Source organism: Parus major, chromosome 9 (assembly GCF_001522545.3).
Source record: "Parus major isolate Abel chromosome 9, Parus_major1.1, whole genome shotgun sequence".
In the NCBI taxonomy this organism is placed as follows: domain Eukaryota; kingdom Metazoa; phylum Chordata; class Aves; order Passeriformes; family Paridae; genus Parus; species Parus major.
This window is the reverse complement of record NC_031778.1, coordinates 17,181,499-17,204,785: the sequence shown is the minus strand read 5'-3', so window position 1 is coordinate 17,204,785 and position 23,287 is coordinate 17,181,499. Positions and strand designations below refer to the sequence as shown.

At 44.4% G+C, this 23,287-nt stretch overlaps 2 protein-coding genes across 9 annotated transcripts in view; both read right to left on the bottom strand.

Annotated features, from left to right (window-relative positions):
* Nucleotides 1-35: 35 nt before the first annotated feature.
* Nucleotides 36-17,474, bottom strand: LAMP3 (lysosomal associated membrane protein 3). Its single transcript, XM_015637662.3, has 6 exons — nt 16,146-17,474; nt 11,558-12,309; nt 10,295-10,417; nt 7,507-7,564; nt 6,806-6,973; nt 36-3,567 (listed from the first exon to the last, which is right to left on the bottom strand). The coding sequence occupies exons 1-6, from the start codon at nt 16,189-16,191 to the stop codon at nt 3,428-3,430; spliced, it is 1,287 nt and encodes a 428-aa protein (XP_015493148.1). The 5' UTR covers nt 16,192-17,474; the 3' UTR covers nt 36-3,427.
* Nucleotides 17,475-17,578: 104 nt separating this feature from the next.
* Nucleotides 17,579-23,287, bottom strand: part of MCF2L2 (MCF.2 cell line derived transforming sequence-like 2) — a 157,080-nt gene continuing 151,371 nt past the window's right edge. For all 8 annotated transcript variants that reach the window (XM_015637655.3, XM_015637653.2, XM_015637656.3 and 5 more), the window contains 2 exons: nt 23,022-23,125; nt 17,579-22,055 (listed from right to left, as the gene is read on the bottom strand). In XM_015637655.3, coding sequence (XP_015493141.1) covers nt 21,955-22,055; nt 23,022-23,125 — 205 coding nt within the window. In that variant the 3' untranslated portion in view covers nt 17,579-21,954. The remainder of the gene's footprint in view (nt 22,056-23,021; nt 23,126-23,287) is intronic.

Sequence of the window (23,287 nt, the reverse complement as noted above, 5' to 3'; positions counted from 1 at the left end):
TCAGAGATAAAATCACTGCACAGCGATGCACACTCTAATGGTTAAATACAACCTTTATTATGAAAACGCCAACAATAGAAAAATAAAGAGCATATCTTACTTCTCATAGCAAGTTATTTTTAGCAGCCATATATTATAGCAAGCTAGAAGTGATCAGCCAAGCCATGTTCAGATACTCAAGATGCCAATCTAATCTCCCTTCCTCTTTCAACTGAATTAACAGCTGTTTCTTAATTTGCACTTGTCCATGAGAGTACAAAAAGGACTGAAAGAAATTAAACCTCGTTTTTTAAACTCTTTAGTTATTTGTCTAAGTGTGACATCATCATGCTTCTGGGATGCCCTCATTCTTTCTTGGGTGTGCGAGAGACCACAGGGGATTGTCTGGCATGGGAGCTGCAGCAGGGCACCAGGGAGCCATAGGGATGTGGGGACATGGGGATGTAGGGATGTGCTCACCTCCTAATCCCTGTGATGGCCCCACAGCCTCCTGACCAGCACATGCTTGCACAGAAGTTAAGCTTTGATTCCCTCATGGATGCATCACATCATCAGTGCATCATGTCATCAGTGCACCAGATCTCCCTGATCAGCATCTTCTGGTTCAGGGCTGGGTTTCTGGGTCTGCAGCTGGGGGAAGAAGTGAGTTGGGGCTGCTGAGTCACTCTGTGACCCAACTGCAGCCTTGTCTCCTCCCCCAGCAGACAAAACTGCCCTGCTGCTCCATGGTACGGCCTTTATGGCCCACCTAGTGTGTTTACCAAATATTTTCCTTTTGTATGGTGTTCTTTTAGGGACTTTTTGCTCAAAACATTTCCTCAGACGTTTAAAAGAGCAAGTCTGGCAACAACTCCCTACAGAGTCTTCCCAGTGGGAGGGAGACCTCAAAGCCATTCCACCAGATAAAAAAGTACCAGCTAAATATATTCCTAAATTCTGGCAGAAAGCAAACACAGGCATCAGCTTTTAGAACTGCACATGGCAGCTCAGCGAGCAGCTGAGCTGTCTGATTCTAATTCAGCATTAGATTTGGAGAGGCAACACTCCCTACTGTGCTGACATGCATTCCTGCTGCAGGCTGGTTGGGTTTTGGGATCAGGGATGGAGGTAACGGGATGCAGGCTGGGCCACAGCTGGCAGGAAGGTTGCACTTCAAGGCTGGGATCTCCTGATGCAGTAAGGATTTCTCCAATGAACACTCTACTGCTATAAAGCACTAACTCCATTGGATTAATTTTGCTGCATGTTGGCAGCATTTCCTGGGAGCATCCAATTGTTTCATTGGTTTGCACCCCGTGCACTTCACGTGTGCCAGTGAGAGCAAGCCCAGAGTATCATTTGTGTACAAACGGCAGAATGCAGCTCCATAAAAATAGCAAACTAAAATAGCAAGAAAAAGCATAACAACAAATCATGTAAAACTGAATCCAAACATTGTTCAATACCAACAGGTTGATTCACTGTAGAAAGAAAAAAAAACCATGGGGAAGAACATTATTCGTGCATCACTAGTAAAAATGCCATGTCTCACAATATTTACCACAGAATTAGCAGACATTAGTAACTCTTTTCTGTCCTTACAGTGATATCAGACTTTTTTAAAAGACTGAATATTAACATAAAGCAAAAGTTCCTGTGCTCACAGCTGGTTCTGATGATTCTCCAAGTGTAAAAGTGCTTCAAAATTGTCTTTATCTTTCTTCTTTATTGGTTCATTCAGACTCAAAGAGAACATTTCTAGAGAATGTTAATTACTTCCACAGCTACACATTATACTGATTATAGAGCAGTACAGCCATGTTTCCTGCTCCACACAGACCAACATCTCTAATTAATTCACAGCATGGAAGAATTTATTTTCTTTCTTCATTTAAATAAGTAAACTTGCAATGGTGAAATACTAGTAAAATACCAAAACCATTTATAAAATACTTAACAGAATATCTGACAAGACATAACAATCAATTTTATTCAGTGAAAATCCAGTGAGGTTCCATCACCATTAATAACTGTGCAGGATTTGGGCTATTATTCATAGAAATTAAATTAGTTCCCAGCATTTCTATTTTGTTTAGATACAGATTAAACTGTCAAGGCATTTTTCCATATGACTTCAGTCTTTCTTTTGTTTAATGAGTGCCATTCCACAAACAGTTATTAGTAAAATTTAAGCCATTAGCCTAACTCCTTGGAGGAAGTGTGCTCTTATTGAATATTATTTTCTCTTTTGCAAATGTTTTTGTACAATGTTTCTTACCATCTTGATGTCATTTGCTTCAGTGAGCAGATTGAGGCATGTGCACGTGTATGTGTACATTTCTGCACATGTAAATCTTTTGTGACAAGGAGCTTTTCCTTGTTACAACAAAGAACATGAGCCAGACTTAAATCTCAAAAGCAATTATTATTCTCATGCCTTCATCATTGGTTTAGCAGGAAATAACTACAGAGTGTATCACTGTGCTTTAAAGCAGCTCCAAATTATTTCCATATAAAAATCCAGCTGCTCAGCTGTAAGCACACTGCAGAACACTGACTTTTGGGCAAGGCCTGTGCAAGCTTTTATTTCCCACAGAAGCCTTGACCATACAGCATCAGTGGATTTCCATTTCTCATGGACCTTGTGCAGGTGCTCCAGTGGAAGTCACTTAATCCCAGGCCATTTCCAGTGAGTGTGGCATCTTCCTGGATTAAGAGACCACCCTGCTGCCACAGTAGAGGACATTTCCTGTGCTCAGTGTGGTCACTGTGACAGGTCTGTGTCTGAACAGCACGTGGGGGATTCCTGAGCTCTCACAAGACCAGGAACATATTAAGCTCCAGGAGAGTGATTGCAAGAGTCACAATTACCACTGTGTCTTTGCAAAGGGCTTAGCAGGAGAATCCCAGGCACTTAGGAAAGGTAACTGTGTTGTAGCACTGGTGGGAAGTTGCATGTGAGTAGAATCACACTGACACTTCCCCTGAGATTTTGGCACACACTGTGTTCCAATAAAAGCTTTCAGTGAGCTCTCACTTAGCAGGGTTGTCTGTAGCTGTGGGCCTCTGATTTATTCAGCTGAAGGTCAGACTTACATCTTTTGACAAATCTAACCACCATCACCATTATAGTGATACTGCTTCTTTAAGCTATTTTTAGGAATCTGGCTTAGGTGATCTGAATGAACTCCTTTGTTGATAAGAGAGAATTTAGGCTCCTCATTTTGGACTACATCTAAATTAGATGCTAAGAATAGCCTAAAGTAGAAGGTGTGAGTTTTCTCCTTCCCACCTTAAAGAAGCTCCTTCCAGAAACATTCATTAGCTGTAAACACATGGTGTCATCTCACTTTAAAATGTGGCTCCAGGGCAGGGAAATTGCCAGGCAGAAGCAAAAACTCCTGTGATTTCTCTGCTTGTCACATACATTTGGAAGCACAAGGGCACCTCAGATGCGTTCATATCCTCTATGTGGTTTCCTCCTGGAGATCAGGAAGGTGGCAAACACAATGACAAACAATCCCAGGATACTCAGGCACACTGCAATGGGAGCTATTTTGCTGTTTCTATCCAGAAAACATTCTTCTTCTGAAATGAAAAGGAGATCAGAAAATGTTACAGCATAACACTATACTCCTAAACTGTACATATATAGTCCAGAAAAGTTTGCAAATACAAACCAGTTCTCAAGAACCTTGCTTTCTTTTGGTTTTTTCTTTCTTTTTCCTGAGCTATACTTACTACACTTTTTATCTGTGGTAAGCCTTACCTCAAGAAAACCATCCTCACCCCTTCTGCAGTAGCTCTGTGCTTCCCTAGAGAGTGGCTCTTCTCCCTCATATCTGCAGGAATTGTTTCACCACTCAGTACACACACAGGGGCAAAGCATGGACTTTCTTCCCAAAAGCAGATGGGGAGCATCACAATACAAAGTGCCAGTCTTAAAATAAAGAGAAAGACACATCCTGCATGGTCAAAAACTGCTCTTGTGTGACATCTGATTGCTTCTTCCCAGTGAAGAGGATCAGGCCAGAGACAAAAGCCCATAGTTCAGCACATGTTTAGTGCAGAAGGGATCCTCGTTAAGTCTGTTTTCTAAGAAAAATCAAATTCTAATTGTTCTCTCTGTTTAATTCAGAATATTTGTGGATAATGGTGGCTAACTTAGAACATTCAGAGATTAGGAAGGCAGAAACCTTGGACTTAGTCCAGGGAGTTGCTTTAGCAGTACCTTTGCAATTTTGTTGTACATATGATGATATCAGACACAAATCATATCTTTGAAGGATCATCCAAAGATATCACTCCAAACATACCTCTTAGCTACAGAGAGGGCAAATCCTAGCTCCCTCAGCCAGTTCCTACCCAAATGAATATTCAAATCATCCTCTGATTAAACAGAAATTTACTATTTTAAAGTGAATTTCTAGACTGAGTTAAATTGGCAGCTTTCCTATGGAGAAATTGCACCATGTGTGCCACTGACAGAAATGGAAAATTTACCCAGTAACAATGGCAGGATCAGCCTCAGATTCAAAATACAAGTGTAGTCCTGGGAATGAAGGCAGTATCTGGGAATGACCACTAATGTGTAGTCCCAGAATTAGATCAGACCTACATCTTCCATCAGATCTTCCTCAGGCCCTGGGGAAAGCCAGACCTCTGTCATGCTGCTCAGAGTGGCACCTGCAGAGCAAACTGTTCTCTAAGCAGGGCAGCATGGTCAGCTAAACGCCACAGGATATCCCAGCTCAGCAGCAAATCCAGTTTATAGCCAGGGTATGAGGGAGATACGATACCCTGTGCCCCCGACTCCCTGTGATTGTTCCAAGGCAGGTTTCAACAGTGCTCTGAGATAAAAACCATTATTCCATGACTCTGCTGGCACAGGCTGTAGCTTGGCTTGGGCTTTTCCCCATGGGAATTTATACTGTCAGTGGCAATGAGCCCAGGGAACATGTGGAGTCCATGACATCATGTTACAGCTCCAGAGCCTCCACATGGCTCTTCCCAAAGTCTGATCCTCTTCTGCTTTAATCCAGATGGTGATGCAATGCCGCAAAGACAAAGGAATGAGCATTTTATTAGAGGTTGCCTTTTAAAAGCTCTGTCTGGTTAATGTAACCTGCTGTTAAATGACCTGAAAAGTACTTGCATCTAAGTGTTGTTAAAGCCAGAGATGTTTGAATTAGCCATTTCACTTTGATGAAACATTGGGAATGAAGGAAAGAACTCTATGAACTCTAGGAATTGTTTCTGATACACTGAAGTACAGAAGGCCCTTTTACAGATTTCCAGACTCAAAAAGATCAAGCAACTGATGGAACACTGCTATAATCTGTACAGCATTGCAAGGAACTTGATACCAGTGACCATTAATGTTTTCTTTTTCATCCCATTTAAGGATAAGCAAATCAGGAGCAACAGAAGTGAAACCGTCAGTCTTGAAACACCCAAGGGGAGGAGGTTGGTGATGTGTTTAGTCATTCCTTGACTGGGGATTTTCTCTTTCAGAGTCTGCATATGCAGCTAATGCACAGCAGTTTCACCACTGTTTTATAGCCACAGGGGAATTATTTCACAGGTGGGATCTGCCTTATCAGCTCTCTGATTAAGAGCAAAACTAATTTAAATTTTGGTAAACTAATTTAAAATATGGTATTGACTAGCAGAGATTAGTCTGACTTGGAGGGAGGGAGGGAGAGAGAGAGTAACAGAGAGCATCTTTCTCAGGAAGTCTCCCCTAGAGGTGAGGCCATACCTTATCCCATAATTAAGATCATTTGTTGTATACATTTGAATGGAAATGCAGGGACCAGATGGGATCCCATGAGTTCTTCCAGCTCAGTTTTATCCCATGAAAATATTTCATGAGAATGAGAGCATAGATAGAATTCTCAGTGTGGAGAAGGACCATGTCTTAAAAAAGCTCCAAATGTTGTTTCCCATTATATTCCTTTTAGAATGGATAAAGTAACCAAAATGGAGACCTAACAGAAGAACTGGTCAAACAGAGCCAAACTGAGTCAAAAGACAGATCTAAAGTAAAAAGAGGAACACAGGGGCAATATTTTATAAGCAGGCAGAAAGGTAAGTGGCAGAAGAGAGAATGTTTTATTGCTGCATCTGAAGGGCTGGAAAGCTGGTAAGCCCCTCTGTGCACATGGTGAGCCCCTCTGTGCACCACAAGATCCCACTGAATCTCCCTTTGTCTTTTACTGAGATACCTGATTGCCTCTTTGTGGTTTTCCTGTCCAAGAAAAGACAAACTGAAGAGATGAGCATCATGTTTAATTCTGAAGCTGGGACTGGGCCAGTTGTGCTCCTCCTCAGGAGCACATTTCATCATGTCTAGACACAGCTGCTCTGAAAACATCATCCTGCATTCACAAATATCCCTTATGAGCTGGCAGTTTTGCTGCTGCAGCCATGGAACAATGTGAGTACTGGGAGCCCTTAAAAATAGCTAAAATCTGGCTATATTGAGAACAGTGACCTGGAAATGAACTTTGCACGTTGGGGTTTGAGCAGTGCACTGGTGGTGAACACACCTCTGCTTGTTTGGGGAGAAAATGGATGAAGAAAATTGTGGCTGTAGAGTTGAACATTTTTAATGAGAAGATGAAACAGAAGGTACTGAATGAAAGGGGCAAAGATATTTTTCCATCCTCCATAGGTATTCGCACTGTGCTGGAAATGACTCAGGAATGGTTGAGAAAACAGCAGTGGGATGTGTGTGGGCAGAGTTTAGCAGATTACATCCATCAGGCCACCAGAGTGCTGACATGTAGATCTGGGAAGGCTGGAAAAGCATCCTTCTACTCACCTTTTCCAAACTGGTTACCCACAATGTCAAATGCCTGCAGCTGCATATGAACAAAGAGGATCTGGAAGTTCCTCTCCAAGGTGAAGGTTTGCGTGCTGGCACACTTAAAGGAATTCCCCAGCTTTGTTGTGAACAGCTTCTTATTTAGGGCTGCATAGTAAAGCATACCTGGAGGCCAGAGAGAGACAGATGAGAGTCCACACTGACTCCATTGGAACCAACATCTTTCTGAGCTAAAATGGTCCCAGAGGTGACTAAAGCATGGGCATTTTCTCCATAAACTCTCACTTATTTTTCTAACATGTTTAAATGAGTGCTTTAACTATTAATGGGCAACTCAGCTGAGCTTAGGTCTGAAAAAGTGGCTAAAATTTCAGATGATTCTTGAAATCACATTTTAACAAACTGAGTCTGCACAAGTGGGTTAGAATTCTCACAGGAGCAGGCAAGGTTTGAAGTAATCTCTATTCGGAAAGAGTGGGGCAGAGAAAGCTTTTGGGATCAAAAAGAAAATATAATACCAGTGATATAACTAAGCCAGATCCCTTCTCCTCCATTTTTATTCTGTAAGATTTAAGTGAATGACACATTTGAAAGCTTGATAAAACATATATTTGCAAAATCCAGTGTTTTAAAGATATGAAAGCTTATCCCACATCCAGAAGAGTTTGATATGATTAAGACTAGGTAAAATCACTGACCTTGAGAAGATAACTGTATTCTGCTCTCAATTTTAGTGACTGAGTAACTTGGAGCTTGCTGCAAAAGAAGACATATCTTTATTCCTAATACATACTCATATTTTCAGGGAAAAGAAACACAGCTCACCTCAGCAAAACGGTCATAAAGAATTTTCCAAAGAAACACTCTGTAAAGCATCGCCTTTGAGACCCAAGAATCAACTCTCTTGGATGTATTTTTCTTTTCCGAATCTCTGCTGCATCATCAATTCTCTTCAGTTCAGTGAAACAGGACCATGCAGGTGTCATTTTACACAAACTGCTCAAGCTGGGCACTCATGAGATACTTGTGATAACCTAAAGTAGGAAGACTGCTGACATGGAAAACACCTGGTACAACAGCACAGAACTGAATTTCCAGCCAGGAAATTCACATGTGCCCTGAAACCCTGGTGCAACCTGGACACTGCCCTCCCCTGGAGAGAGCCAGCCCTGGGAACTTCCCCCTGGTAGCAGTGTTGGAGTAAAATGTGATGCCTCATGCAGCAGCCCTGCTACCCAGTTTAATTCCTGCTGGAATCCAGGGACTGGTGTGTGAAGCTGGTGGATAAATGGCAGTAGACACGAATGTCTCCTGTGCACATGCAGGATGGAGTGGGAAAATGGAAGAAAGAAATACACCAGAGAAGAGGTTCACAGCATCATTCCAACCTAAATACATAAATATAACCATTTTTGGGTGGCAGTGCTTCGCTCTGTTTGGCCACAGTTAAAAACTTTGCTTGTGGAAAGCACCTACCCCTACTTCACATCTTGTGGGTTGGTTACACAACTTCCTTTTTTCAAGGCCTTTACAGAGGCCGCTGCAGTGGTGAGCACTGAGCCAGCCCCTCTCCTCTGCCACCCCAGCCCTGGGGCCCAAGCCAGCTCCTCTCCCACCAGGGACAGCCACAAGTGCCACTGCTGGAGCACTCCTGCTTCAAAGCACCGACAGAAGCTGCAGAGACCAAACACAAAAAGCCAGCAGCAAACTGTTTTCTTATTAACTTCAATTTCAAAGCAGTCCAAGCTGAGCCCTGCTATGCTCTTGAGGCTTATCTTTAAGTGGAGGGTGAATTGTCTAATGCTGTGCCAAAAAACCACCTTTTTCAGGGCAAGACAAGTCAAGCACCTCCTAAAGGTTCACATCACTCTCCTTAGCACTGCTGCAACCTGGGGCTTTCGTAGGTACTTGAATCTCCAGCCTTTCTCTGAGGATTCTTGTAACACCAAAAATGCTCCTCTTGTTGCAGGAAGCACACATTTAAAGCAAACACTCAGAGTCTGAACTGATCCTTTGTTTTGAAAGAGCTCCTTCATTTTTTACCTTACTTTTACTCTGTAGCTCTTAGAAAACGTTTTGCCATAAGCTAAAATAAAGATAACTATTAATCAAAATATTTTCTCTGTTCAAGAATTAATGACAAATATGGGGTATAATTCACTGTTCCCTCTTGGGCTTTCTAGGAAAATGACTGATCAACCATTTGTACTTTTCTTAATTGTCTCTAATTTCAGCTTGGAACCAGGCTGCAAGACTGACACTTTAGCTTGATTAATTGAAGGACACAGATCAGCAGTGATGGCCAGATGCAGCTTTCAGCCCTGGCCTTGATGCACATTACACTTGCCAGAGTTTGATGGGATCCAACTTCCTGCCCATTCCTCCCTGCCATTAATCACTGTATACACAGTTAGTTGTGTTTTACCCCTGCTGGCATCATCACCCAGCCCTTACAGCTTTCAGGTAAATAGTGCTGCCTCCCAAAATGTGCAGATGCCTGAGTTAGCAAGAGGATGGCTGCACTCAGGGATTTTTTTATTTTCTCCTGTGCTTATAAAAGCTGCAGCACTCATGGTAGCTTGTGTTAAAGCCACACCTACATGTGATGTGGGCCCAGTGGGGAACATGGAATTAAAAGATACAATGCCAAAACCAAAGCTCAGTTTTCCACTGTGTAAGCAAGAGATCGATCTCATCTTGCCCAAGTTTCTGTGTGTGTTTTAGGTCTCCCCAGTGTGGTGTATTTTAAGGCTACTTACCTACACTTTTGTTGTTGCAGTTCACTTGTTTGGAATTTTCCACTGAGAAATTATATGAAATTAGACTCTTTCAGCTGTGGATGTGTCATGGCTCCTGGGCACTTAAAACTGCTCAGGCTGTCCTTTGAATTTGATAACCCCAGCTGGCTTTTAGGGGAAGCAAATGGCTGAGAGCAACTTGACAGCGTGAGTCAGAGCTCCCAGCACACCTTGTTCCTGCACAGGGACTCCAGTCCCAAACCCTTCCCTCTGCACCACTCCAATGCAAACAGCAGGCCTGACCTTCCCTCCCATGGGACTTTTACCTATGTAAAAAGCAGACTCAGATTTTGCTTGGCTAACCCTAGACTTTCTGTTGCTTGATGGGCAGCTTTAATGCTGCTCTCTGGCACTTTCTGTCAGAGGATGGCAGAATACTGTGCTTACCCTTCAGTTCCAAATTGGAAGTTCAAACAGACTTGATTTAAAACTGAATTCAGTTGCACTGTGGGCACGACATTGCACCAGGAAGCCTCCAGAGGTATTTTCCAACCTGAATTAATTAAACCATGGTTCTATGGTTCTAGCCCTTTGATAAGAGCAGGACTAACCATGCCTTATATACAGATGGAAAACAAGCACAGAGATAGATAAAATGCTTTTTCCCACAGCTCAAGCTGGATCAAAGGCAGCCTAAATTCCTGCTTCCCAGTCCTAAACATTCCTTCCCTCTAAATGCAACAATTACCTTTTCAAAGGTGATGTTTACAAATCCTCCACTAAAAGTTAAAGTCAGCTCAGACTGCACCATCCCACAGCTTCCAGATATCTTTGTTGCATTGGGGTTGACAGTCAAATATTCCATCTGTTCCTGTAGAGAGAAGAGACATTGCAGGGTTGCTGATGAAGAGGAGGGGGAAATTTAAAAGCAAATTTAATTTTTAAAGAGATTTAATAAATTTAAAACTTGCAGAGATTTGCCTTTTTTTTTTTTTTGCCCCCAGACAGGCTCTGCATGGCTGAACAAACAGGCCAGTGGTGGTGGCAGCTGAACTGCTGCCTGCCAGGGTCACTCCCCCCTCACAAATCACCACTGGCAGTTGTCTGGCACATCACTGAGCTGTTTCAATGAATTAAGCTGGCAGAAAATACTGGGTTTCTGTTCATTCAGTGAACTGATGTGATTCAGGCAGGGTCAGGTGAGTGAGTGTGAGTGGTAGTTTACAAAGAGGGATCACCTTATGTTGTTATAAACATTTCACTATGGTCTGGTGAGGTTGGAAATCCTGCTCCCTGCCTGGCTTCTGCCAGAACGAGGGATGAAAATTACCTTTACCAACATTAGACACTCATCCTATGTTAGAAATATTCAGACATCAAATATGAATATTTGTATTTGTAAAAGGGGTGGCTCAACCATAAGAACTTCAGAGCCTGAGGATGTAGTTCCATGTGTTATATTAATGGAGACTACAAAAGCTTAAGCCTGAAGGGCACAATTGCCATTTCAAGTTGTATGACATCTTTAGCTGAATCATTCTCAGCCAATCACTTCTGGGAAAGAAGACCAGCTCTTCTGGACCTAGCAGTTCACATGATCCTAAAATGTCCATACATCAGCATCAGGACAACTCATCTCTAAATCCAAATCTGTGAACTGACAATTTCTTGCTTTCATTGCAATTCACAATGTCAAGCTCTCACCTGAAGTCAGTTCAGATTTTAACTAATTTCCCATTCTTGAAAGCACACATAACCCTGCAGGCTGATCTCCTGCCCCAGAATTGCTCCCACACAAATACTGCTGAAGTAAGAAAGCACCTTTATGTCCCCTTGGCATCATCATCATCACACAGGCCAAAGTACAGCAGCTGCAGCATACGAGGGGCGTTAGACTGGAGCAAACCACTCACTTGTATCATAGAAGCTAATTCTGAAAATGCCTTGGAAAGAGGAAGAATAAACTCCAGCCAATGAATAAAGTCACTACAAAGCTCAGCTTCCACCTCACCTGTTGTGTGTTTCGAGCCATCAGCTGCAGGCCCATGACGGCTTTGACACAGGTCTCGTTCCCATCGGAAAGGGTGTAGGTGCCTGTGGGGATGGCAGGGGGCTGCGGGGTGGGAGGGGGTCTCACTGTGCTGCCAGGGGATGTGGGGGCTGTTTGTGTCCCTGCATGGGTGGCTGTGCTGGTCACAGCTGTGGCTGTTGGGCCACCAGTGGCTGTTGTTTGTCTCTGTGACCGCGTGCTGGGCCGGGGCCCCTGCGTGCTGCCGGCTGCAGCGGTGGAGGTGGCACCTGTCCCCTGGGTACTTGCTGTCTCGTGCTTCAGGGAGGTGTTGGTGGCCGCTTCTGTGGTTCCTGTGCTCACACGTGGTCTGCTCCCATGCCTGCTGGAGTACACAGAGGGAGAGGTTGTGTTCTTCCCCGCAGCTGTAACCGAGGGCATTGCCGGTGTGGTGACCTGGCCGGCCGTGCTGGGGTTGTCTGCGGCTGTTGTGGACACGGTGCCTGCTCCTGCCCCGGCTGCCGTGTGCTGGCCCTGAGCTGGTGTTGCCTGGAGCTGTTCAGCTGTCTGCTCAGCTGCTCTGTGGCTCATGGGTGTTGTCTGAAGAGGGCCTGTGCTGTTAAAACAAACTGTGGTGTTTTGATGGGGTGAAGAATGATAAAGTAGCTGAGCAGAAGTAGCCATTTGGTGAAAGGATGTGGTTTCTGGAGACAGTTCGACCCCCAGGGCCACTTCAGCAAAGCAGGAGGACAATGCTGCAAAGAAACTAAAGTCAGTAGTCTAGAAACCTTTACATTTCACTTCTGTGTTGATAAACTAAATAACTCAAAATACCTGCACTGGTTCTGTTATCAAATGAGTAATACAATTTCACTCTTCCTTTGGCCCCAGTCATGATAGGAGAGTGAAAGCAGACACCCTGTAGGACTATCCACAGCTAGGCACCACACCCCCGAGTTTCACACCTCTGAGTATTCCCATCCCAGTGGAGCACACTGGCTCCCAGCTCTCCACACACTGAGGAACCACGTGTTGCACAATCCCTGGGCAGCACAAGAATTCCCTGCAGGAATCCCAGCCAGATTTGCTGGAAGCAAATTGTCAGGCCTAAGGAAGATGAAGTGGGTGTAGCAGCCAAAGGGGTTGTTGGTTTCTTACAACAAACTGTAAGGAAAGGGGTATGTCTGTGTGTGTGAAGGAAGCAAGGCAGTGCAATGGGCTTAAAGTGATTCACAACGGTCTGGAAAACCAGTCTGGAAAACCAGTCTGGGAAACCAGTCTGGGAACAGGGAAGTTCCAAGTGTTTATTTATGATTTTGTTGTAGCCATGTCAGCTTGAATCCTGAAGTTCTTCCTCCTGGAGGAACCCAAAGAAAGACCATCCCTCTTAGTGATGGGCTTTCAGAAATGAGAAAAAAATCAGGGTGCAGCATCCAGGAGTATTTTGGACCACATCAGAAAGTAGTTACAGCACCAAAATCATGGTTCCACCTAACAACATTTACAGAAACGTGTCCATTGCAGAAGTGAAAAAAAAAAATAAAATCTGGCTCCTAAAAGTAAATACAGAAGTGAACAAAAAGTGGGAAAGTACATTGTAGAATATTTAAATGTCACAACTCTTCTGCTTGCGTCTTAGTGAGTATGCAACAAGACTCTGGAAAGACAAGGCTGAATTAAAGAAATAAATCACTGATGTATGTGAATTCTTTGATGTACATGAAGATATAGGTTTAATTAAAGTGTTTTACTGCCTAAATTAGTGTGAGGACAGAGATAAATTCTCCAGTTTGGAGACAGAAGGAACCGAAAAGTCTAAGACAGTTCATATTCCCAGAAGTACAACTCCACAGAGAATGCCTCAACACGTCTGAGTTCACTGTACACTTGTTCTTTCAAAGGAATTTCTCATGAATCAGTGTCAAAGTTGATGGCAGGCAGGCTACTGAGATTAGGATTTTAGGACAGATTAATACCAGAGGCATGTTTAGAGTAAAACTGGCTGAAATCTCACAAGTTCTTCCATGTATTCATTTATTTATTGCCACTCACCATGAACAGAGATCTTCAGTAATAGCTGAACTCACAAAATCTAACCATTTTCAGATACACATAAACTAAGTAAGAATAATAAGACTTACTGGGTTTTGAATCAAATTCAACATAAAAATCAAAGGAACAAGAGCAGATGCACAGATCTTAACCCTTAACACAAATTTCCTTTAAAAATAGCTATGTTGGAGAAGAGCAGAAATGTAGATGCAAATACTCCAGACTCCTAAAATTGCCTGGGTTCCACTCTGAGCTGTACGAACACACCTGACCACTTTAGGTGTTACCGTCAAAGGCCAGCTAGAGACAGTTGAAAAATCTAAAAAAAATACTGTGATTTTTCTCAAAATGAACCTAAAAATGCATAATTCATATGATACTTTAGTTCATTGTTCCTCTTGCTCCTACACTTCACTGCAGCTGGTGCAGAACTGTTGATCAGATGACTGATCTCCTTCTGTGGGGTCTGGGGAAAGCCGGAGCAGTTGCCTCGCACCAGTTATGGGTAGCTGCGTCCAATTGTATCAGCATGATGAAAACAAGAAAGAAGAAGTTGCAATTTTCACTCTTTCTTCCCCTCTAAGACTGTGAAACAACCCATATATAAATGTACACAAGTCCTAAATTGTCTGTAGGTCTTAGTTTTCAGTTCACAGACTGGTTTTGATTACTGATCAGATAACACACATGTAGAAAGAAATATTATTGAAGTGACATTAGAATGCCACCTTTAAATAAAACTCCTTAAAAGGTCATTTCAACCTAATTATTTTTCATTATTCAGCCAGACAGGGTCACCTGAGTGGTAAAGCAAGAAATGTCTTTAGAAAGGCCCATGGCTCTTGCTCACTGGGTGACTATCAGGCTCTTCCTCCGAGCATTTTGGGGCTTCTGCCAGAGCATGACCACACTGCTAAATCCACTGGCTTGGACTGTCTTCCCAAAAGGCATTTGGCCACAGGGCTGGGCAGGGATCACTCTCAGCTGCACCCACTGGCACTGGCTGTGTTTGGGCAGCTGCTGGAGGTGGTTTGGTGGCTCTGCTGTGTGAAGGGGCAGATAGGCCCTTGAGGTCACTGACCTACCCTCCAGTTGAGGCTGGGAAGGCTTCCATGGCTCCTTAGCATGGCCACATTCCTCTCTGGGAGCCTGGCTGAGTGTTCAGTGCCATGGCCTGGCTGTGCCATTTCCATCCTGTACTGGGGGTATGTGATAGAAACTCTTACTGAGGATTTTTGTCCCCTATTCATCTAACCACATTCATCTGTTCCACTGCCCAGCAGCCTTTTTTCTACTTTCCGCTGCCAGGAGAAATCCTCCTGTTTAGTTGACTGATTCTGAGTGGACACAAAACCTGAACTGGCTCCTGTAATCAGTGAAAATGCTCTCACCAGCCTTGGCTGCTTTGGTTTGTTTGAGGAATTGGAAAAGCACCAAGATTTTCTGAGAGGTTTCAGTACTGTCATAGCTTCCCTCCAACCCGTTTGACCTTTATCCCTTCAGCACTAATTATGTTTCATTCCCTGTCTGCATAGAAAGACTTGACTTTGTGACATTAATGAAACATCACAACAAATTATTAAACGAAGTATGAAAAATGGGTAAGGAACAGAGGAAACAAGTTCTTTCTGGTCAAAAGTGATTGCTGACCACTGAATTATTAGTGTTGCTCCTCAGTCTGATTTTGCTCTTACATTCATTTGTATGTCTTGGGGCTACTTTAGCAGACTTTGGCTATGAAGCAGGCACAGGAAAGCAGAGAGATACAGCAGGAACTGCTCGTGGTGGAGTCCCTGGGCACTTTCCCTGCCTATGGACTGGGAGGGGGACGGGGGTTGATCCTTGTGTGATCCCCATGTGCCGATGGCAAAACACACCAAACACTGAGCTCAAACCCTTGGCCATTCCACAGATTAAGTCACATTTTGTCCCTCTTCAACAGGTAAATTTGGTGCTGCTGCACTTGTTGAGCAGTGACTTGAAGCACTGAGAGATTTCCTTCATGTGTATGGTTCCCCAGAGCAGCATTAAGGATCAAATGGTGACTCTAATGGGGTTTGTCATTGAGAGAAGCCCCAGCCTGTCTTCTCCAAGCCCCTGCCTTTCCTGATTCTGCACTATATCTTGCAGTGAGGATAAATTAACAACTCAAGCAACGCTTCCTTACTTTTATCTTTCCTGCTTTTGTCATTCAGGATTTTTAGTTAGTTCTGGAGGTGTGGAAATTATTTTTAATTAAGAAAAGCAAAGCCAAAAAAGTCTGCTTTTAACATGGCTTTGAACTGACTCCTTCACACAGACTTTATGCCACCACACACTTCAAGGGAAAACAGAGAGCAAAACATCAAACTAAATGTATGGCATCTGCAATTAACAGCAGTTATGGTTATTTCTTAGCAGTGGGACTTTACTGAAAGCACCCTTAGTGCTAGCAACAAAACTGTTCAAAGTTTTGAGTCTGTCGGTGCTGTCCTGACTGCAAGGCAACAAAACCGGCATAATGTCCCGTTTTTCAGGTAGAAATGGTGCTGTTACTCACCACAGACGAGGGTCAGCGAGAGGAGCTGCCGTGCGCTCCTCCCCATGGCCAGCACGGCTGCGAGAGGCGCTGCTTCTCCCGGGGAGCGGCTGCGGAGCTGACCCAGCTCTCCTGAGGACTGGGAGGTTTCACTCGGGGCAGGGAGTGCTCATCACATGGCTGGGAAGGAGGTGGAGAGGGAGGGGGAGAGCGATGCCTCCGTCTGTAGACTCACGCAGAAGGAAATAAATGATGGTTAGGAAAGAAAGTGAAAGGAGAAATGACTGCTGGGCTTACTGGGAGGAGATCTGGGACCTGGGGTTCTGCAAGGCCAGGGAAAGCTTCGTGCATCTCCCTCCCTCTCTGAGAACCTGGTGCAAAGTGCCCCAGCAGTAAATCGGTGCCTCTCCTGTGTTCTTCAGAAAGGATTTTGTTTAAGGCCAAACTCCGCTAAGGCACGGGAGGGAGAGGTGTGACCATCCCCGCAGAGCACCTGCTAAGAGTGAGGCAGGGCTGAGCACAGCCCCAGCCGGGCCCTTGCTCCATCCTTTGCTGCCTGGCCCGGTGCTGCTCCCAGGTCTGCACCCTCCAGGGTGGATGAGAGCTCTGTTAGCGCTGCATCCCAGCCCCTGTCCGGGGTGGATGGGAGCTCTGTTAACGCTACATCCCAGCCCCTGTCCGGGGTGGATGGGAGCTCTGTTAACGCTACATCCCAGCCCCTGTCCGGGGTGGATGGGAGCTCTGTTAGTGCTGCATCCCAGCCCCTGTCCGGGGTGGATGGGAGCTCTGTTAGTGCTGCATCCCAGCCCCTGTCCCACAAAGGGTCCTGCACAGCTCCCGGGCTGGGGCAGGAGCTGTGTGGGCAGTGCTGGCTGCAGGCCTGGATGTGCCACGGGAGAGCATTGCTCACTCCTGCCCTGGGCATTCCCTGCCCTGGACATTCCCTGCCCTGGGCACTCCCTGCCCTGGACATTCCCTGCCCTGGGCATTCCCTGCCCTGGGCATTCCCTGCCCTGGGCCTTTGCCAGCTTGGGGCAGGGAACAAAGCCACCCCCACGCTGGCATCTGTGTGCTCCTAATTATCTTGCTCGGTTTGCACTGTCTTTCTGCAGTCTCATTTCAGGTTTCTGCTTGCCTTTCTACATGATCCACAGCTTGTATGTGGGTCAATTAGCACTCCCTAATGAACACTGGTAGCCAAAGGCACGCAGGTATCTCAGGAATAACTATTATAAAGTCATCTACTGTTTCCTCTGAGCTGTCTGTGTGAACCTTTGCACTCTCCTAAGAGTCCCAGCAATTCAGAGCATGAGTAAGGGAGATGGGGGAAAGGAGAAAAACCCCTAATCTGCCTTTTGACACATGTTGGACAAGTTAAAGTTATATTGGACAAATGTGTGGATTTTTTCAGCTCTGATAATGTGCCTTTACTGATAATTCATTTATTTCAAATAGAAAAAAAAATATCTCATTTTACTTGTTGCTTCATATAGAGACATCAACCACAGGGTTTTGTACTAGTTATAATTTTTATAAATTTCAAACAAAGTGTGGTTCTACACAGGTCAGAATGGCCTAATTACAGGAAGTTCATTTGCACATTTTTTCTTGTAATAAATTCATACATTCTGTCTTGACTGGAAAAAAGGACAGGTAATTCTGTGCTCTTTCCCTGTCTGATTATCTCTCATCAGTCACAATATACAAATACATCATTATCAACATCATGGAAATCATGTAAGAAAAACAAACTGTACCAATTCTCAGCTGGGGAGAGGAAATCTTAGCAGCTACTTCAGTCCAGCTGCAAGGAGAAATACACATTTTGGATCTTTTTTCTTATTATTCTTATATATTTCTAATCAGATATATATATATTTGAAGTCTTTGAGTATTTTTGGAAAGAAAGCACACGGCCTTTCTCATACCCAATCCTGTTTGAAATATCAAGACTCTAAGAAAATCATAGATAATAAAATGGCTTCTCATCACACACACGACCAGAACATAAACACACAGAGATTTGCTGTCGCTGGAGAGAAAAGCCAGAGCTCAGAGGTGGTTTGGCTGCAGCTGTTTGTGTTCAAGACAACGACCACTGGTCTGGTTCTCCACCTGGTGGGGTTCAAGGTGAGAGGAGAGGATCAGGCCTGGTTCTATTTTAGCTTGGTTTACTAAAAGCAAGTCTTGTGTGTCGTGCAGCTGCCTGTCTCTGTTCGCCATTGGTGCCATTGGTAAGGAAGGACTCTGCAGCCCAGCCACACCTGAGTGAGCAGTTTTGAGGGCAGCTTGGAGGATGTGAAGTTTCTGCAGAACTTGCAGAAGAGCAGCAGCACAGAGGGAGGAGAGCCCAGGCAAACCCTCAGCCTGGAGGGGAGGTGTGACCAGCCCAGGCCCAGGGAGCACAGCCAGGCACTGGGCAGCAGCAAGGGCTGCTGCAGCATGGATTTACCTGGGATCTGGGGTCTTCTACAGCCAAAACTCCATCACAACCATTGCTTTTAAATGACTTCTAAATGGTCACTGTATCATCTCCAAACAACACTGAAAGGAAATCCTTATTTGAAAACTATGATTTTTAGATCCATCTACCTGAAAAGGATGGTGTCAAAGACCTACAGACAGAATAAGCATACCCTAACATACACATTAGTCTTGCTGGGCTTTACCAAATCATCTTCTAGACTGTACATGGAGAGTCATTCCCCTAATTATTACCTTGTTTGATGGAAATACACTAATTAAAAGACTATCCTGCATACTATTTAAAAAACTCAAAAAGTCATCAAACCCCATTTTGTCTCATCAGCAAAGCCAGGAGGTTACTCCTTTGTGGGCTGTGCTAGGACTTGTCAGCAGCCTGGTCTGTCACTGAACTCATTCTTTCCCAAAGCCAGCCCTGCAGTGGCCCTGTCACTGCCCAGGAGACCCTGCCAGGGCTGCCCTGTGCCCTGTGTGGAGGCAGAAACAGGCACCTGGCACTGCAGGAAGGTTAAAGACACAGTTAATGGTTGTGAGCTCCCTGCTCAGGCTCAGTGTGCCCGAGTAGCTGCGGCACAGGCAGCTCCCAAAGACCAGAGTGCTGTTCCACAGCTGCACAGCCACGGGACAGAGAGACCTGTCATTCCCAGGGCATCCATGGAGCAGGACACACTCAAACTTTGGTCCAGCAGGATAAAACATAACATATTTCAGACAAAAAAAAAAAGAAAAAAGAAAAGCTTTCAAAAGCAAAGTAGGGAGGCGAATGCAATAATCCAGCCCCTACCTTTGCAGTTGCCATGACAGATGGTCTGGATCTGGGAGAGGACCCTTTTCCTCAGCAACCCCATTCCCTGCTCCAGCTCTAGACTGCTCCACTGGATGCCACCAGTGGCACTCTTGGAGGGCACATTGGGGCATATGGGGTTGAATGCTTTGCTTTTCCCTGGAGGGTCCTTACTTTTTGTATAAGTGGTAAAATGTAGCATTTAGCAGGAAATTCCATAGCTCCCATGTTCCAGGAAGGTGTCAGGGCACCAGGGGATGTAGGACCAGCACACCTCTCACCCTGCTCATGCAGAGGTGGGAAATGGACTGACAGCACTTGACTTCTCATCTTCAGTTCAGAGACTTCTCGCTACCATTTCACAATCAGAATGAGATTCCTCAAAAATAATAAATAAACTCCACTCCAAAGTGCATCCATCAGCAATGTCACAAATCTTCATTTTGGCAGTTTCATATACCCAGGGTAACCCTTCCCTATCTCTCTCTCCCACACACAAAATCTTACTATACTCACTAATGTGCAATCAAACCTCCCTAGCCCTTCCCTCTCCTATGCTTAGGGCAGGGGTAGACAGCAGCACTGTTCCTGTGCAAAAATTAGTAATAGAGAAACCAGAATGTAGCCATTTTAGAGAGAGGATAAAGTAATTGCACTATAAGAAAACGTTGCTGCATATTTCCTTAGGGGACTGAAAGGAATCAATTCCTCCTGCAAAATGCTGATAACCACAGTAGACCAAGAGGATCCATGTTCCTGAGAGCCTACATGTCATTTTTGAGGTAAATGACCAACAAAAACAAGCAAGCTCCTACTTCTGTAGGACAAAAATAGCTTCCAGAAAGGTACAGAACTCTCAGGTCCTTTAGTCATGAACAGAAAATGTCAAAAATCACAGAGTTTAGATATTGAGGGGTAGAAGAGCCATGGGAATCAATCACCACAGTGCAACTTATAATCAACCAATAAGTCTTCATAGGCAAAAGAAATCTGACTAAGCCTTTACCTGCTCCAAGGCTTTTTCTCAAACAGGACTATCTACCTGCTCCACAGCTATGCTGACTCACACACTAAGGTACTTGCAACGCCAGCCTCCACTGAGACACAAAGGAGAACATTCGAGTCCCTGTGGAGGTGAGAACAGAAATGATACACACACCTACTGCTTTGCTCAGAGGCTCAATTAGTAAAGAGTGGGTTTTGGTTTTGCTTCATCTCCATTTCTAGTGCTTTTAGTGCCCTTTATTTACATAAAGCACTACTAGTCTGAGGGTTAAACAAAATATCCCTAAGAGTGAAAGCCACTCACTCACTCTTGAGCTTCTTCTGAGTTTTTACTAGACTGATCTTCGCCTGTTTGCAACCCTTAGTCAATATTTATCTTTACTAAAGTACTAGCAGCTTTTGTGGGACCTAAGACCCAATTACCATCAAAATGCCTTCATGCCTTAACAGCTGCTCTAAATGAGCTAATGGCTTGTGTAGGAATCATAACATCTGTAATCACTTTATATTATACATTACATCCTTATATGGCAGAGATTTGCCTTTCATCAAACGTCCTGGAAAGAAGTATTTAACATCAACACTTTATCCACTCATTGGAGCATCTAATGCTCACTGCCTATTTGCAATGCTTAAGTGTATTCCAAATGAGGGGTGAAATGTATTTACTCATAGCCCAGCACACAAGAAAAGCATGCAGTCTACTCAAACATGTGACAGTAAATGGCCTTCAACTGAATTCTCGGCACCAAATGCAAAGAGTTGTGATCCAGCAACCAGAGACTGTAGAGGGGGCAGAGGATTGACTTAGGCTGTAAGAAGAGTTCAGAGTGTTCTTTGTCACAGTAGCTGTTACACGTCTTTACTTCCCTGCTTGGCCCTGCACCTCCCAGCCAGGAGCTGCCACCTGCAGCGTTCCAGGTGTGAATGTTGTGTGCAGCAGGGCCTTCCCTGGCCACCGCAGAGGAGTCACGTCACTGCTGCTCAGAGCCCCTCTGATGGTCCCAGCCAGGTCTCCTTTGCACAGCCACCCTCAAGTGGGGTGTTTTTGGTGTTGACCGACAGCAAAAAGGGCACATTTGTGATGATGTATCAGCTGGAATTGAGAAGGACAGGGAAGGCACAGCCAGAGGCAAGCAAATGGAAAAACCTCCAGGTGACCCCAGGGTGGAGCAAGGACTCATAACCACCACGTGCCCCTCTGCAGTGATGTGGTGCTCAAGCAAAGTTGCCAAAAGGTGCGTGCATAGAAACTCTTCAGCTCTGCTGTCGACCTAATTTAGGCCACATCTTCTGAAACAGTTTGATAATCAATGCAAGAAGCATTTTTCTCCTCTAATACTGAAGGTAGGTTTGATGTTTTCTGGATGTTTAATGCTCCTTTCAAGTTTGTTTTTCCCAGCTTGCCAGGTGGACAGCACAGTTCTCCTCTGTTCACATTGATAAAATATTAGTGAATTATGAACCTTAGAGCTTGTGAGAAAGGCAGCTTTGATCCAGTGTCCACCCAAGATAAAGGCAGGTGGACGGGGTCCTGAGGAAGGCTGGTCCTGCTGTTCAGCTGCCAGCCCTCTGTTCTGCTGGGAAGCTTTTGGCCACCTCACTTTCCTTCGTGTCTGACTCTACTGAGGCTGTGCTGCAGGAATCGTTGTATGTGTCTGAAAGGGAGGACATGGGCATTGTCACTACAATAAGTCTACAGGATTTTCCACCTACAGTCTTATGGTTCTTTGTTAAAAGCCTGGAATAAAATAAAACATAAAATCACAATTCCACTGCTCTCCTAATTCCTTCACAAAAGGCAAGAGAGGCTCTTTTGCTGTGTAACTTGAATATTTTAACAAACAAAAAAAAATCAAAAGAGATCAGTAACTCAGAATAAAGTGCTGGTAGCTCTCCATTGCAGATCCCCAGGGAATGGCTGTGCCAGATTTTGCTTTCTTCTGCTACCAGAAGAAAAGCAGAACACATTTTGGTAAATTGTATTTAAGGATGGACAAATATTGGTCTAGAATTGTAAACCTTTGATCTGCAGAGATGCTCAGATTCAGCTTTTCCAGTGCAACCTGTTTGGGTGTTAGGTCAGAACCAAAGCTGAGAATGGATAACTTTCAGTGCTGATTTGGCTGACATCTTGCCAGATCAGCTCTTCCTGCAGCTTTTGGAGCTAGCTGTGAAATATGATGAAGGCAGTAATGGTTCATGAAATTTTAATGTTTTCAAACCTAGATCAGAAGCACAGCCCTGATGCTGGTCTACATCCAGAGTCTATCCATGCCAGGACCAAAGCTGTCCTGCAGGCACACCCTGTGTGTGAGACACTTGGGCTCGCTGTAAAGCAGCCAGTCTAACTACTGATAGCCATAGAAGCTGGATGGAAGATTCAAGTTCTCCTCAGAAAGGGGAAAACAATTAAAAGCTGTCGTGCCTGACAAGCTCTGACACCCAGGCACCAAATTTCAGGTTGGCTCAGCCATGTCACCGGGGAATGCAGCACAGACATGCACTCAGGTGAGTACTTGAATACAGAAAGTGCACTTTTCTATCACTTTTTTTTTTTTATTGCATCCTTTCTCAGTATGGAGAAAAAAGCCACCAAACCAGTAGCACATTTTCTCTGTTACCTGCATTGCTGCTCTTAATTATGTTGTTACTGTCCCCCTCTGCTGGCTGCAATATACTGGAGGGAACCCAGTCGCTTTTCTCAGAGACCAGTTTCTTCACTAACCTGAAACTCAGAAAACAGTCAATGAATTTTCCTACATTGCCTTTCCCGGGGTTGTGTTTCTTAGAGGTGTGTGTTGGGCTATTATTTCCTAAACTAAGGAAGAAGGCAGAGGACCCAGGGCAGTCCTACAGGTATCCATACAGAATCACAGAATCACTGGGT

Bases quoted from the DNA above. Each gene is read 5' to 3' on its own strand.
- LAMP3 (XM_015637662.3), bottom strand. From the start codon at position 16,191: ATGGGGAGGAGCGCACGGCAGCTCCTCTCGCTGACCCTCGTCTGTG. The intron at 7,565-10,294 runs GTAATTGTTGCA...CTTCTTTTGCAG, and splicing joins TAAACATCACCTTTGAAAAG to CAAGCTCCAAGTTACTCAGT. The intron at 3,568-6,805 runs GTGAGTAGAAGG...TTTTCATTTCAG, and splicing joins GGGTAACCAGTTTGGAAAAG to AAGAAGAATGTTTTCTGGAT.